Here is a 16507-nt window from a genome sequence, read left to right as displayed (position 1 = left end):
TCTTGAGTTTGCAGTAAACATATAAATGATTCAGAGAAGGCTGGAGAGAATGTGCTGTGGTGGTTTAGGGGAGGAGAAATGCTGAGAATGACTGGAAGAGCAAAACCTCTACAGTCATGCATGAAGTTGAAGATGTTACGCTTTGGGGATGTTTTTCTGCCAAGGGTGTAGAAAAACAGAAGATTGCCAAAAAGAATCTTAAAAAAAGCAATGCTCAGATTATATCTTTCACTACCAAAATATTGCCAAATTAAACCATTGCATAAATAAGAAATGGGAAAACTCCCTTTTCTCTTCAATTACACTGTTAGTTTGTAAAAAATCACTGGTAACAATAAACTTTAGTTTGAATGAAACATACTTCAACTTCTGCAAACAGTAATTTTCAGGTTTTTATAAGGTGAACTGTATATACAAGCGTATATCACCCAATTGTGTGTGTGCAATGTGCAGTGAGGGGAGGGCTTAAAGTGAGACTTCTAAATTTAGCTCGGTAGGTGCACAATTGGGATTCAAAGCGCGCATCCACACCTGCACACAGTGATGCAGAGGAGCCACGTGGCTGCTGATGCTGCTGCTTCTCTCTGCTTTCACAGAAACTGCCACCTCAGAAGCCGCACTGGGAGCAGCCATATTGCATCTCAGCTCTACTGTCACCTGACTTTCCTGCTAGATTGCGAACGTCATCAATCTCACTCTGTCAGCAGGAGATACGTGATCTTGACCTATTGGAGATGCACTGTCTCACTCAAAATCTGTGATACATTATAGTGAAAAGCTGGATGCATGTAAGGTTTATTCTATGTATAAATAAGAGGAAAGTGAGTTAAGTACAACATCAAGATGGGTTTGTAATATTTTTTAAAAAATGTGTTAGGGAAGGTCCTGTCACTGCTCTCGAATTAAGTGAGAGGAATAAACTTCATCCCGTCAGCTCCTCTAGGGATTAGCTGTCCTATTGTCTGCTGTCTCGTCTCTCCACACATAGAAACATTAACAACCACATGCATGCTGTTATGTGTATGCAAATAAGCACAAATACGCAGCAGCAATGCACAGGCATAAACAGTTAATAAAAGCCATGCAACGTTAATGTCAGCGTTTCTAATATGCTTCTTTTGCAAAACAATATATAACATCACTTACATCCCCACTGAAAATCTCAATCCGGACCCCTCAGAATGTTTCCAATAAATAACTTATGAAAACTAACATTTTTGGGGGGAAAATGCAGCTTTCCAATGATAGACTTTTCATCATTGGATATGAAAAGTCCAAGATGTATTACTAAGCAATCATAAATAAGAGCATTATTCAGAGAAGTTATTCACGGTCACAAGCAACAAGAATAAGGTGTTAAAAATATATTTTTAGCATGTCCACCATGAGGTCACCTCTAAAAATGCTGCAAACCAACCTGGGAGCCTGTGAATGAGTAAGCATTTTGCCCTTACCTTGCAGCCTCTGCATCACATTGGCAATATCTCGAGCAGAGTGACCATAGTGCCTGGGTGATGCCATGCTGCTGTCCTGAGGTCAGCAAAGTCTCGTCCCAACTGCTGAGTGTCGTCTTTGCAGGACTCTCATGCTCTGACCAAGCAGCAGATTGTGTTGCAGTACTTCAGTGTCTTAACACTAAATGCTGAGTATCAGAACTGAATCATGTCCGGATTTGACTGTGTTCCCCCAGCACAAGTCATCCCTGTTACAGTAGGAGTCTGCAATCCTCACACTCAGCAAAGCTCCTCCCCTGACAGCGATGATGTAAGTTCATGCTGCATGTTTTTGCGAGCATGTATGTGTGTGTAGTACACATCTTAAAGCCTCCCTCCCTTGCCTGAGTCTGATACTTCTGCAGACAAGACGTGCTCCTTGGTTTGAAGGCACACTGCCACCTGGTGTCCACATAACGCACTTGCTGCATTCTGTCAATAGAACAGATAATTACAACAGAAAAAATATATATTAGCTGAAAATGGAAAACAAAATCAATTTTAGTCTATATTTTTGTTAAAGTCAGGTTAAAAGCTTACAATTTTCTAAAATTATGGCACAATTAGTTTGAAATTAAATCTTTGTTGGAACCAAAGGAGCATCCTACAAAAACATCTTCAGGAAAACAGAGAAATATATGAGAAACCACTCAGAAATGCTTCTCAATACAGTTCTGAAGACAGTGGTGCAAACATCAGAGGGCTGCCTCTAGACTGAAAATATTCACAGTCAAATCAGTGAGCAGGACCGTTTTGATTGCATGATTTCATCAGTGCTTATTTACCACTGTTCAAAAAGCAGAGAAACGAGCCCCGACTCAGACCAGTAGTTCTCAACCATGCTCAAAAGGATCAATTAACAGGCTTCTACAGCACTTATGACAGGATGTGGAGGCAATATAATCACCTGTATTGAGGCAGAATGACATGAAGGACAGTGGGCCTCAGAGGACCAGGATTTTTTTTTTAAATCACTGATATAAATATGAAAAGCAAAATTTATAGCAGATTTAATTTGGAACAACAACAAAATTTATTTAAGATATAACAAAGGAAGCAGGTGGAAAGTGAATCTGTCATATTGCTTACCTTCACTTTATTAAAAACAACATAAGGTCAGGATTTTCTTTGCGTCAATTAAAGCAAATAATGTGACAGCATAATTTCTGCCTTAACCATGCGACATAAATGCAGCTTTTAGTCATCTGGACATTTTGGTTAACTCATAAATACACACAGAAAGTTACTACCTCTGTGTGATTTAAAAATATACTTAAACAAATGGCTTGAGATCTTCTTTTTTTAAATTACAAGGCAAGAACATATTTTTATTTATGCAAGTAAACTAACTGCTCCCGGATTTTGACCGATCACTAAAATAATAGAATCCAATCTACAAGGTTATATTTGGGGTTACTTCAGTTACTAAAATCTGTACATTGATTTTAATCAACATGAATGATTATACAAAAAGCTACTTAGTAAACAGTTAAGGGAACAAGTTTGAATTTGTTTTTTTTCTAATCCACAATATATACATCCATATATACATCCATTGGTGTACCTCAATAGAGGTACACCAATGGACAAGGCAAATGCCTTTTTAAAAATGTGTTATCCAGAGCAGTCACAATAAATAATAAATTATCAACAAAGACAAAACCACATTTTTGTCAATAAAGATCTCTCAGAATATATTCTCCCAGATGTCCTGTGTCACCACAACAGATCAATGCCCGTCTTTGAAATGCAGGAGGGAGGTGTGATGAACCACCAGGCTCTGAGCACTTATCGCCATGTGTAATCCCATTAGACTAGACCTTTCATCATCCTCTCCTGAGACTTCTTAAAGGACCTGAAAGCGCTGCTGCAGAGCTCTGGCCAACAGTGTCATTCAATAAAGGAAGAAACCCACATGAAACACAACAACTATTAAATTAGCATTAACTGGAGATCCTGCAGCTTCGGCAGATGACTTGCAGCAGGCTAATGAGGTGGGTATAACGAAGGGAATCACTAGGCAGCTCATAAAAGAATCCTTGAGTTACCAGACTTTTTTTATTATTTTGCAACCCCCATAAAGCTTAATAAAAATGTTTTTCTGAAACTGTGTCTATGTCTAAGTTTCTAAGTATCAGGGTCGTGAAAAAGGAAATTCAGTTTAAAACAAAATAAATAAGATCCATACTTTCTCCGCTTACTAATAATAAATGACTGAATGTGTCCATCTAATGAACAGACCTGTCTGTCTGTGCCTGGGGAGTGTGATTTATCTTTAACCACCGATCCGAATTACCCATGTCAGCTCTTTATCACAATACATGTACATATGTCAGAATCTGCAGTTTGTGTTGCAAGATTGGCAGAGCACTGTGCAGCAGCAACTGCAGCAGCAGCAGCGGCGGACTGCTGATTCCTGCATTTTCACGCAGCGAGGCTTGGGGTGACCTCCACGGCTCAGAGTCCCTCAGGAACAAACAGATTCAGCACGAGAGTGAGCAGAGAATGCAGCAGAAGAAAGCAGAGACAAAGCTCATGGGTCAATAAAAAATCTTCCAGCAGTTGCAAAAAAACCCCAACCCTTTTAAGATTCGTTTTCTTATCTAATCACTGCACAAGCAGAGAGCTGGGACCAAGACCGCCAGAGTGGTAATCTCTTTAATTCTCAGTCAGCACTTTTCTAAAACCTCATTAGAAAGTTTGCTGCTAACCTGCATGTCAAAATCAACACAGAGGCATGAAGGAAATGCTGCTCAGCAAATCCAGTTTATCCTCGAAGAACTGTGTCAAAGGAAACACGAGGAGCAGCTATAAAATACACATATTACTCAAAATACAGTTTTGATTAGGTAAAAATATCCATATTTGCAATTTCTAGCACAATAAGCAGTGTTTCACCAATGTTTATGAGAAAAAAATTACTAATAAATCTAAATAATAACATTAAGGTCAAAGATTATTTTTGGTTATTTTCAATGCACAAATAATGTCTGGAAATATGGAGTTTATGTAGAATCACACTAAAATCCAACAGTGCTTCTAGGAAGAACATGGGTTTTGTGGCTTCATGATGAATTTCTACACTGCAACTGAATCACATTTGTGGAAAGCTGGAAAACGTCATTTCTCACAATTCTGACTTTTAACTCCCCACAGGGGGTTTGTGTCTGAGTGAGATGGTTTTATATCTGAATGCGGGGTTCTGACATCGACATCAATCAAGCTGAACCATTATAACCAATAGAAAAAAATCAACTGCAGTAGCCACCATTCAACCCATAGAGGACAGCACTAAGATGGCTTTAGGAAAAATATTGGAATTAAAACAAGTCTTCACAAAAATGTCCCAATTTAAAGGCAGCACATTAATTATACCGTTTATTGATTTGGGGTTTAGTTACTCTAAACAATGACTTGCTTATTGTTTTAACATTTAGCAATCAGAAATAATTTCATCAGAAACTCAAAAAATGTGTCTTTTTTACACAAAACATGTAAATATCTGGTTTCAACTGTAGTTTGAAGATTCTTGATGTTGTTTTGTAATATAAAAGACAAAAATGCAATACATCCTTTGGCATAGGTTGAAAAACTGCTAATTACTGTAAAAGGAAGTCTCAACAAGCCATAAAGCTTAAAGAATGTCTTTGATTATAAACAGAACAGAAACCTTCACTTTCTCTACTGAACAAAACAATAACCATGCATATCAATTCATACAGTGTTGTGGGTGGTTGCTGGTTATTTTGTACAGGTCTCACAGCTGAGCCAACAATTCAAGGAAGTTCAAGCAATGGCCTTTTTTCTCTCCGAGGAAGTAAAGTAGATTTAGGCTTTTAAGCTTCTTGAAGAAATTCAATCTATGCATTTTCATACAATGTGTATGTTAAGCATAATTCGACTGATGTAGAAGCTAAAGTTAGAAGACCAATAAACTTTAGAAGTTGTTTTAGAAGTCGATGACGGAGCAAATGGGCTCACTTATTCTAATTGTGCACTGATTTGCTGTATAGAAAGAATAAGCCCAGTATGAGAGGATCTAAGAAGGCATGGCTTGTTAAATAAACAACCATTAAATTGAAAAGAATATTCCTGTAAACAAAGTATGTGCAGTATTTTTGTTGCTTATCAAATAACTAATGTTTTTGCTGGAGCACACGACCCTTCAATCCAGACGGCGCTGCCCTGGCAGACGCTGCGGAAAGACTGAGCTTACCAACAAAAATGCTGGAATTTCTGCAGATATCCAAATGCTGACAGGCCATTAGGACTTTACCACAGAAGTTTCAAATGTGCACCACTAAAATTCAAGCAACAGAAATCTCCTCACCTCAAAAAACAGCACTTCTAGACTTGAAAAATGATGTAAGTCTCTTTGGTAGGAGGCAGAAATATTGAATAGTAATATTCAATATCCCTTGGTTATGTTGTGATAACTTTTTTCCCCCATTAATCAACCTTAAGGAAGTGATGGGAGAGGAAGTGATTACAGAAACACCCTGTCTCCCCACCTCCAGGATCTCTGTCCTGCTTAGATAAGCCACTCCTGTTGCTAATTTCAAGCAGAAAAGCAGGAAATGTGACAGTGTAGTTTTCCGCTTCCATAAACAAGATGACTGCCAGGGTTCGCCGTCGGTCCTGCGTGCCTCTGAGTACAGCCTCTCTCGGAAAGAGTCTCAGAGAAAGTGAGTGAAGCAGCAGAGAGAGAGAAAGTAGGAAAACAGGAAAAGGGACAAGGCTGAAAGAGACAGGAAAACCCATCAGAAGAGGGGAAACACTGACAAAGAGGTTGCAGGGGAGAAGTGGGGGAACAGGAGTTTATAAGACCGAAAGCACGGGGGATCCTTTTCTTTTCAGGTCATGGCTGAAAACAACACAAATGTCATTCTGGACATACTGAAGTCCTTTGATGCTGGTGAGTTTTTTTTTTTTTAACTTTTCCTTCCCCTTCCATCGCTTCATTTGATGTGGTCTTGGTTGGCGCTTTCTTTTTTTTTTTTTACACTCAAGTATCTGAGGCTTTAATCACTGCTAAAATGGGTACAATATGTTTGCCAGGGTTCCTTGTGAATACCAGTCTACGAAATTAATCAGTTTGCTTTCAAAGAATATCATGTTCATTATAGTCACAGTTTAAAATATTTTAAAGTTGTATTTTTCTCAAATACAATCTGCAGATAGTGTTTAACTTGTTGGCTTTCCTCTGTGCAAAATGACAGAAAAAAGTCAGTAATTCTACTAAACATGAAACAGACAAGTTTTTCTTTTTAGCAAGTGAGATCATCTTAAAAGGTATTGTTTTAAAGGAGTTATGATTTTAGACGGACAATTGAGGCTGCTTAAAGTTTTTATACTTTATCACATTACAACCTGAAATACCAATGCATTTTATAGCAATTTAGTAAACCAATACAAAATGGTACATAATTGTGAAGTATTAAGATATATAATGTATAGTGAGATTATTTAGCTTCTATAAGCTAACACTTTGTTACTATAGACCTTTTGGCTGCTTCTCTGATAAATGCTCTCCTTGCTCATTCATTTAGTTTGCCATGTCTGGCTATGTTTGCAGTTATGCCAAAGCTTGTGCTTTAATGTTCTCATCAACTTTCCCTTACGTTCGCTAATAAACCTCTAATGCCTTCACAGAACAGCTGATTAATGCAGAGATTACAGGTGGATTTCTTTCATTAATGACGTTATTTCTGAAGACAACATGTTGCACTGGATTTTGTTGAGTTGTATTGTAGTAAAGTGGAGTGCATGCAAACACACATTGAATAATAATTTTGATTATTATAAACAAAAATTCCTTTTAACTTTACTGGTCTTTATGGTTTAATGAAATACAAGAAAATAAGTGTTTTTAAATTTTCTTTTCACAGCTCCTTTAATTATAGCGTTCTGTATATCCATTGCTGTGGGCCTACTGTTGGGTGCCACGGTTTACTTGATCCTAACCTGGATGTCCCGACGCAAGGCAGGCTCTGCCAGCATCACCCGCCGTCCACCCCGCCGCTCCCAGAACTCCCCTCGCAGCCGTCCAGGGTTCAACCGCAGCAGCAGCTACGAACGTCGCAGCAACAACAGCTTAATAAGCGCCGCCTTCAGCTTCCATCGTCCGACTTCCTCCCCAGATCACCTGGATGCAGTGGGGCATAAATCCAGCTTCAGGGCCTCCACCTTCCATCCCCTTATTCAGTGCAGTCAGATTGCGAGGGAGGCTGAGGAGGGGAGTCAGACCACGCTGCCTCGTACTCCACCTCTGAACACCTCACCTGGATTGGCGCAAACCGCTGCAGAGCCAGCTGTCAACCACTCAAGACCAGAGTCATTTTGGGGGAACAATGGTCTGAGGGGTTTGGGTGTGACGCAGACCCCTCCTCCAGCTTATGAGAGCATTATCAGGGCTTATCAAGAAACATGTACCTGAGAGGAGTGAGAAGACTTAAATAATTAAGCCCTAATGGATTAAAGAAGTGCTTTTTCTGACTTGGATGATGAGATAAACAGCGAGGATCTAAAGACCTGGTCGAATTACATCATTTCTGAAGAGATACATCATTTCTGTATCTCATTTACTTGTCATTACTGATGAAATACTTAATACATGTGAAACTGACTGTTTACTATGGAAAAAGAATTCATAAAGATGCTTAGCTTATATTTAGATTTGATTCAGTTAGAAATGTTTTCATGGGAGTACATATTTTAGTTTATACTCAAAATGTAGAAACATGAAGCATTATTATTGAAAGAAAAGTAAAAAACTATGCAAAATGGCACTTAAGACAGGGTTAGATCGGCCTAACAGTCATTTGTATGCATTTTTTTTTTGCCCTTCATTGTTCTTACAGTCAGTCTCAGTTGATGTCTTTGAAATTCTAATATTTGTGGGTTTGGATTACCATGATCACTGAGTGCATATATAATTATATATACAGTACTTATAGGCTGACTAAAGGTATAGAGACTGTCTGATAGTACAAGTTTTGGATGTGTTATTGCTACAGATGCCAAAATAGTTGTGTTTTTTTTATCTATGTATATGTGAGATTGAAAACTTGTAATAGATAATTGATCATTGACTATAATAAAACAACAGATTTTTAGCAACTACACCCTCACTTTGTGAATTACTCAAGCAATAATTAGTGTTAATTATTTGGGAGAAGTGTTGCTGATTCAGTTTTTATCTATATTACCTAAAAAGGTTTGGCATAAAGACAATATATGGGAAATGTTGGAGCACATAAGGTGCACTACTTTATATTCTATAAAGAAAAACCAAAAATTCCCGTTTATAAAAATACTTTCCTAAGGTGACTTGCTATGAGCCATGACAGGCTTTGTCAAGGGTTTACAGTACCAATAGTTTTGCTTTATGAATGAATTATTCAAAAACAGAATTTCACAGGTCTCAAAAGAAATTTATAATCCTATAGGATGTGAAGTGTTAACATCATTATATTATAGTAGCTTGGTATAGTTTCTATAATATTTGGAGTCATGTTCTTTGTATATATTAAGACATATCTAGACAGGATGCTGACAGTCAATTTTATAGCCTTGATCGTTTTTACCATATCATAAAGGCTTCCTCTGCAATAAAGTGTGGTTGTCGTTTTTTTTTCTTTTAGAGAGTAACCATCCATCAATTAGACGCCCAAAGGGAGGAGGGTTGGAACTACAGTTGGAAATGAGGGTTTGAAAGAGGGTTGGAAGGGTTAAATTTGAAACTCTCAGAGCCACTGGAGCAGTATTTTTTCTAAAGACTGCAAAAGGCCAGCAGCAACATGAAGAGAGATTTTATGAACTCTGCAAAAGATATGAAAATGCTGAGATCAACAGAAACAGTTGAAGAATATGACAACATTTTAAAGTTTGAATGGCGTTCCTAGAATTTTTCAGAAATTATGGGATGTTCCATTCATTTCAATGAGGCCCAAGATGATCATAAAAGGCTGAATATTTCATAAGGCTTAAAAGATGTCAGTACCAAAGCCGTAAAAACAGCCGTAGTCATTTTGAATGCGCGGAATATGGTAAAATTGGAATGGTTAAAATAGCACAGAGTATGCGTTAGCAGTTCCCCTGCGAAAAGTGTGCGAAAAAAATAGAGGAACTCAAGAGTGTGTGAACGCCTATTGCCTTCACACTAATGCATACAAACCCATTCAGGGTATTTATTATCAAACTCAATAAATGTTTGCTTACCGATGATCCTAGGTGACATCATAGCGGTCGACGACGTATTATTTGTGAGACGAAGATTCTAATAAACACCAGCTGCAGCCGAAGAAGACAATAAATACATTATTTATTCTAAAGGTTAACCGGTAACACTTAAGGTAACTATACTATCTTGCTGTTAAAATAAACCCACAACTTATTCGCTGGTTAGCTTTGAATGTCACCTCTGATTTAGCTATTAGTGCGAGCTATGACAGCTAGCTAGCCTTTAATGTAGCTTGCGTCCGTTACAGATTACTGCTGCGTTTCGGTGTGTTAGCTTTCCAAAAGCTGTCACTTTTTGGTGTTTTATTTGCGTGTCGCAAAGTGAAACGTGTTTGATCATGTGTTTCAGGTGAATAATCCTATATGAAGCGATGCTATACAAGCTACAGTTAGCTAGGACTGGTGTTGACTGTCCTAGCTGTCCTATTTATAGAGTTTATTTAATAAGTCAATCGTTCGACACCCATTAATACATCTGGTTTGCGAAATCTATTGTTTTTTGTTTGTTTTGGTTGGACTGATGTAGAGGCAGAGAGGTGGAGGATGTCTGTAGCAGCTCTCCGTTTGATCCACTGTAGAAGATTGAGCACAGCTGGGCCACCTGGTGTGAATAAAGTGTTCCTGTGGAAACATTTAAGTAAGACATCACACAATAATGACCTACCACATTGTTAATCCCCAGCTAAAATGGGAGCTTACATTAAATACATTCATGTGCAAATCATTGTGAGCTCTAAATTTGTGTTGGACCTGGGAATTTTGTTTCTCTTAAATTTGAGGACAGTTTTTTGTTGTTTTGAAACCGAGTCTTGCCTGATATTTTCTATCTTATTCTTCCAAAAAAAAGCACGTATCACTTTGAAACAGTATTTACTTGACTTTACCTTTATTATATAGAGATTTTATTTTTTACAAACAAAAAGTAGCATATAACTGTGAATCGGAGGAAAACGTATACACCGTTTTCCAGGATGTCTTACAAGTGAAAATCTAAACGTGTTGCATGCAGTTTTATTCAGACGTGTCTGAATAAAAATGCATGGGGGTAGAGGGTGACTCACCTGATTCACCTGTAATCACGATGACCTTAAAACACAACAAACATTGTTACAGTTACACTAGAATAGCGCAGTCAACGTGCAGACCTAAATTCAATGCAGAATCTGTGGCAAAACTTAAAAAGTGTTCGGTTTTGCAAAAGAGAATAGGCAAAAGTTTCTGTGGATGCGCTAAGCTGACATAGACATGACACAAAAGATCTGAAGCTGTATTGAGAGGTGGTTCTACAAAGTATTGGTTCCACATGGCAGAATTTAAAAGTTGATCTATCATAATATGCACTGGAATTGGTGGTTTTTTTATCATTTCCCCCTTTGGTGTACTCATTTTCAGTGTTGATTTAAAGCCTAGAAAATAGTGATTATTGTTTTTTTCTTTGCTCCTTGTATACAAAGGGTAAAATATGAGGGTAAAAATATTAGTAATATTTTTTTTTAATTTCTTTATTTTGTATATCTACTATATATTCAGAAGACATTTTGATTTTTAAACTTCAGAGTGGTGAACTCATCAGTTTTGCTATGAAAAGGTTCAGTGCCTCTAAAAACATTTAGACCTAATTGACAGATAATTTAGCTCCCATTAAATTCTAACGTTTCTTTTTTTATATAATTATAAGATCACTGTCTGAAAATGATTTTTCATTTTTGTCATGTTAAATACATAATCCTCCATTCTGCTTCCCAGTTTCAACAGAATTTGATTGTTCATTGGACACTGAGTTATGCCCATAGTAAATAAATTAATTAATGCTGCTCCTCTTAAGTTGGCGTATCCTAAAACTGTTTACTAATATTAATTTTTTTTTCCCGCAAAATTTAGGAAAAATAGCTAAAGTAACTAGCACAGTTGTCTTTGGGTAAGTTGCCGTATCGCCATGCCGATTTTAATAGTTTGGTGTTTGTGTAAGACAAGTTGTCTCTGAGATGTTGTTTGTCATCTTCTCTGCAGGGGTTGTTTGTTTATCTCTTATGAGGTATTTGCCTTAGATAAGTCTGTGACCATCGACACCAGTGCAATCCTTCAGGAGAAATATAAGTCGTACATTTATCTCAGTGCCACACCCTCTACTGAAAGGGAGAATCTGACTGCAGGTAATGATTTTCATTTACAGAGATTTTCGTGCCACATAAATAAAACCTATAAACTGTTTTTGTTAACGTGTCTTAGATGTTGTTAGATGTGTGATATTGTCTGGAGTAGCAGGATTAGGCCTGGCTGAGTGTCCTTATGTATTTTGGACATGATTAGTTGTGTTTCCATATCCAGGTGGGCCATAACATCTGCTATCATTTCCCTCTCTCTTTCCTTCCTCCTTCTACTCTATTTCCTGTATGAATTTTCTGGGTCAGTCTGTTCTATGATCTCATTTTTATAACTCAAGGTCAACATTTTGGGACAAAATGCTCATTACAAACTGACACTAACAGCTGTACTCAAGTTTTCCAAGTTTTCACTTATTGTATGAAGTTACTCTTTCACAGAGTTCACACAAATAGCAAGGAGGGAACTTCACAAAGCTGCCAGAAGGTTTCTGGAAATCTCCTCTAAGCTTTTTCTACAGTCACTAGATGGTAAGAAAATCAACCCTGCTTCAGTGTTATGTAGGAAAATTCTGTCTTTAATTTGAAGGAAGAAATGTGATACTGCTGCTTAAAGAAGCAGAAAGGGGCATTTACTTGTCATTGTGGCTGTCTATTTATATTAGGACAAAGGAAACACCTGCCTTAGACATGAACATCCTGTTTTTGTGTCATACATACCTTTTTGTATCATACATCAATGTGTGTAATCCTCAGTTGACACTTTTTTGAGTTTTCTAGCTTTTATGAACTAGTGTTCAAGGACAAAATGTTAACATTTGAACTTTTGCGAATTGTAAGCTGCCAAGGTGACGACACACTTTTTCTCGCTACGAGGTTTGTGATGGAACTCCCCAGATTTTGTTTTAACCTAAAAGCAGTATTATAGGTTAAGATTGTTATTAGACATAGACTGGGTTTAGTTCCTTTGTGTACTTAGCTGTGTTAGCAGCACAATTTCACTTTGTTGTATCGATATTGTATTAAGTTAGTAAATCGATTTATTGTCTCTGTGTCTAAGAGCACTTTAGTCATGTGGATGCAGACCCACATGAGGTTGCATTATGGCTGCTTCTTAAGAGGACACAGTCACCTAAAAAAGCCGTAAGACTTCAGGCTGTCCAGGAGCTTGCAGAAAATTCCCACTGGCAAGGTAAAAACACAATTGGTGGTCTTCTACATTTAATTTGCATTAACTCATTTGCCATTAGAGCTCAAATGTCTCGAATAATGCAGACTACCAGTATCAGACAGCATCCCAAGTAATAGACCAGCGAACAGCAGTGGGCCTGGCCCGAACGCCTCAAGTAGACCTGCGATTCTTCCGACAGCCGCCTGCACTGCCTGATTTAGAAGATGTATGCATTTCTATAAAACAGTATAATCTTTTTATGCATACACATTTCCATACCATGGAAAGATGTGCTGCCAACAGCTACCAACAGTGCTTTTGTCTTCTTAGGGTGTGTCAGCAGAGGATGGTCTGCGGCAGCTCTTGGCATCTCTGCCTTTGTCTGAGGTCGACAGATGTGTGCAGTACTTCACCTCGCTGGCGCTTAGGGAGAGCAATCAGTCTATGGCGGCACAAAGGGTATCGTCAACAAATTAAGGCACAAGCGTTTGGGAATTTAATGGCTGGGAAAAGTTGGAAAACCGTTGCATTGATTGGTGTTGCAGGGTGGTCTGTGGTGTTTTGGGGGTAATGGGCTTCCCTATGCCCAGAGCCTCACCTCTGTTCCCTCAGAAAAAGCGGAGTCCTTCTGTCTGCAAGCACTCGTACAGCACTCAAAGGTAATTACATATAGACTGCATGTGAATTCAGTTCAGGGGATAAGTCTCCTAGACTGTGACTGATATCTTGTTGTAAATCACAGAAACTTGACTGTATGCTCTGCAGGTGCAGAGCCACTGCGACCACATCGTTGAAAATGGAGGTCTGCAGATTCTTCAGAGACTTTATCAGCTTCGAAGGGAGTCCCTGAAGTTCCAGAGGAACATTGTGCGTGTAATAGGAAACCTGGCACTAAACGAAAGTATTCACCAGGCTATAGTCCAGTCTGGTAAGTCAGTCACCATTTCAAGACATGTTTTTCTATCCAGACATTACTTACAGAATCTCTACTTGACTGTATTTGCCTGTCTTTAGGTTGGGTGTCTGTCCTGGCCGAGACGATGAAGTCTCCTCATGTGATGCAGTCGTCTCATGCAGCTCGGGCTCTGGCCAACCTGGACAGGGAGGCAGTGAGGGAGAAATACCAAGATGGCGTCTACATCCTCCACCCACAAACACGTGTTGAGTAGGAAGATGGTTAAAGTTTTATGTTAAAATTAACTTCATTTATTTTCTAAATACAACTAAACAGTTACTTTTTGACTTTATTTGCAGCCAGCCAAGCAAAGCAGATGTGCTGTTCATCCATGGGATTCTAGGAGCAGCTTTTAAAACATGGAGGCAGAAAGACCGCAGCACATTAGAAGAAGAGAGAGAAGCTGAAAGTGAAGATGACTATACAGAGTGCTGGCCAAAGGTGACAAATATTCATATCATGTTAAAAACACAAGGATCTTCAACATGTTTAAAAGAAATTAGATAAAATGTTGCTTCTCTGACTCTAGAAGTGACTAGAATTTGTCTAATCTCTGAAGATTTTTAATGACTTTTGAGTAAATAAACTTACCACTTACTGTTCTGTTTTTATTTTATTTTATTCTTTTCCTTTTTTTGGCAGTCGTGGCTGGCGGCTGACTGTCCAAACCTGAGAGTGCTGTCAGTGGAGTATGACAGTCATCTCAGTGACTGGATGGCTAATTGTCCTGCTGACAATCAAAGGTAAAAGAATCTGTATTCGTCTCATGTACGTTTGTGATTGGCTCAGGTTGGATACCTGAGCCAATCACAAACGACAGAAGGACTTGTAATGGTCATGTTGCCTTTTGCTGAAAAGGAAACATCCTTCATATGGGTGTTTTACGGCGACAACGCCACCTGTGAGAAAAACAGGATTTTGGTTCCAGACGAACAAGTTTGCTGTTATGGAGAGTTTTCTTTTTTCTCTGTTTGTCTCTTCAGGAAGTCGTTGGCGTACAGAAGCCGAGAACTGCTAAACAAATTAAAGCTTGCGGGAGTTGGGGAGAGGCCTTTGGTGTGGGTAGCTCACAGTATGGGAGGTATTCTGCCACAAACGTCTCTTCCTATTCATTCTGTGCAGTTTAAGAATGTATGTTTTACTTTTGTGCCCTCTTGTGTTTGATTTCTCTGTTAGGTTTGCTTGTGAAGAAAATGTTGCTGGATGCAGCTGATGACCCAGATCTGCAAGGATTGTTAAGGAACACTAAGGGAATTATGTTCTATAGTGTTCCTCACCATGGCACCTTCATGGCAGAGTACTCTATCAATGTCAGATATCTCCTGTTTCCCTCTATAGAAGTCAGGGAACTCTGTAAAGGTGAATCTCCAGTTTTCATTATGAGCTGCATAACTCTCTGGGTTTAGTTCAGCCTCTAAAAAGTCAATATCTGTGTGTCTAAAGACTCACCAGATCTCCGCAATCTAAATGAGGGCTTCCTCAATATTGCCAAAGAAAATGAAATCAAGGTGCTGAGCTTTGCAGAGACCCAGCCAACGAACATCAGTCCCATGATCAAGGTTCTGGTGGTACCAACACAGTCAGCAGGTGTGTAACACTTGACGCTACGGAACATGTGTCCTTTTGTTTCTCATTTTGCGTGTGCTTTTGTTTTGTTTTAGATCTCGGCCTTGGGGAGCTTATTAAGGTGGATGTTGATCATCTCAACATCTGCAAGCCAGAGAAGAAAGACTCGTTTCTGTACAGACGCAGCCTGCAGTTCATCCAAGAAGCACTGCAGCATTTCATCAGCCAGTGATGAAACTTCAGAAGCACAATAACAATGATGCAACCTACTACTTGAAACTGACCATCACCCTACACCCTTAAATCTAACCTACAAAGACATCTTTCCAACTTATCACGCATTAACATGGACACTAATCACTACGTGAGAAGTGAAATACCAATTGAATAAGACAAATGAAATTTGTTTTACCCATTAATGTCTGTGGATATGTGTCAACTGTGATTTTTTAAATATTTGGAAATTTTTTTATGCAGGCATTTCCTGCGAAAAAGGACATATTTCCATCATTTTAATTTCCACACGTCACCATTACCATGTTTGCGATTTTGGACCAGAGTGTTGGTGTTAAGGTTTATTTTTATATTTATAAATTGTACAGATTGTTGTGCCAAAATGTGTTCCTTTCTGAGCCTGACCTCAGAGTTCTAAATTAATATTACATCAGCTCACTTGATTTATGTTGAAGATTAATCGAGCAGTTGAAATGTTTTTACTGGTACAACAGACTTTCTGGCCTAAAGCCTAACATAAATGCAGATTGATGACAATAAATCCAACAAATGAATGAAGCTGAAGAACGTTAGAGGGTTTTTTTCTTGTTTTTTTGACATCACTTATTCAATGTTGTGTTACACTACAGTAAAACTATCAGCTATTTTCTTTGGGGATAACGGCAGATGAGGAATAATAAATATTATGCATCAAGATGGGTTATAAAGAAAATTATCAACATATCCTTAGAAATTATCTTTTGTA

At 38.4% G+C, this 16507-nt stretch overlaps 3 protein-coding genes across 3 annotated transcripts in view; 2 read left to right on the top strand and 1 right to left on the bottom strand.

Moving 5' to 3' along the window:
• The window catches only part of LOC102226915 (nesprin-1-like), a 145690-nt gene extending 143994 nt beyond the window's left edge, over window positions 1-1696 (bottom strand). The window contains exon 1 of the mRNA XM_023347782.1: window positions 1455-1696. Within this exon, the coding sequence (XP_023203550.1) occupies window positions 1455-1521 (67 nt within the window). The 5' untranslated portion in view covers window positions 1522-1696. The remainder of the gene's footprint in view (window positions 1-1454) is intronic.
• Window positions 1697-6078: 4382 nt separating this feature from the next.
• On the top strand, window positions 6079-8615 carry myct1 (MYC target 1). Its single transcript, XM_005802593.2, has 2 exons — window positions 6079-6408; window positions 7382-8615. The coding sequence occupies exons 1-2, from the start codon at window positions 6354-6356 to the stop codon at window positions 7927-7929; spliced, it is 603 nt and encodes a 200-aa protein (XP_005802650.1). The 5' UTR covers window positions 6079-6353; the 3' UTR covers window positions 7930-8615.
• A 1105-nt stretch (window positions 8616-9720) lies between these two features.
• serac1 (serine active site containing 1) lies at window positions 9721-16334 on the top strand. The gene is made up of 17 exons (XM_005802594.2): window positions 9721-9847; window positions 10261-10371; window positions 11616-11652; window positions 11745-11887; window positions 12278-12367; window positions 12897-13028; window positions 13112-13233; window positions 13338-13466; window positions 13553-13666; window positions 13773-13935; window positions 14022-14172; window positions 14262-14403; window positions 14605-14705; window positions 14946-15043; window positions 15139-15321; window positions 15406-15549; window positions 15624-16334. Exons 2-17 carry the CDS (start codon window positions 10278-10280, stop codon window positions 15758-15760), a joined length of 1980 nt encoding a protein of 659 aa, XP_005802651.1. The 5' UTR covers window positions 9721-9847; window positions 10261-10277; the 3' UTR covers window positions 15761-16334.
• Window positions 16335-16507: the final 173 nt, after the last annotated feature.

Source organism: Xiphophorus maculatus, chromosome 15, assembly GCF_002775205.1.
Source record: "Xiphophorus maculatus strain JP 163 A chromosome 15, X_maculatus-5.0-male, whole genome shotgun sequence".
NCBI lineage: Eukaryota > Metazoa > Chordata > Actinopteri > Cyprinodontiformes > Poeciliidae > Xiphophorus > Xiphophorus maculatus.
The sequence above is the reverse complement of the archived record's forward strand: the minus strand, read 5'-3'. Positions and strand labels throughout refer to the sequence as shown.

What these genes read in the sequence shown, in the direction of transcription:
- myct1 (XM_005802593.2), top strand. Translation starts at nt 6,354, where the DNA reads ATGGCTGAAAACAACACAAATGTCATTCTGGACATACTGAAGTCCTTT. An exon ending in ACTGAAGTCCTTTGATGCTG is followed by an intron (nt 6,409 to 7,381) that starts GTGAGTTTTTTT and finishes TTCTTTTCACAG; the next exon opens with CTCCTTTAATTATAGCGTTC.
- serac1 (XM_005802594.2), top strand. Translation starts at nt 10,278, where the DNA reads ATGTCTGTAGCAGCTCTCCGTTTGATCCACTGTAGAAGATTGAGCACA. An exon ending in GTTCCTGTGGAAACATTTAA is followed by an intron (nt 10,372 to 11,615) that starts GTAAGACATCAC and finishes CGCAAAATTTAG; the next exon opens with GAAAAATAGCTAAAGTAACT. An exon ending in GGTACCAACACAGTCAGCAG is followed by an intron (nt 15,550 to 15,623) that starts GTGTGTAACACT and finishes GTTTTGTTTTAG; the next exon opens with ATCTCGGCCTTGGGGAGCTT.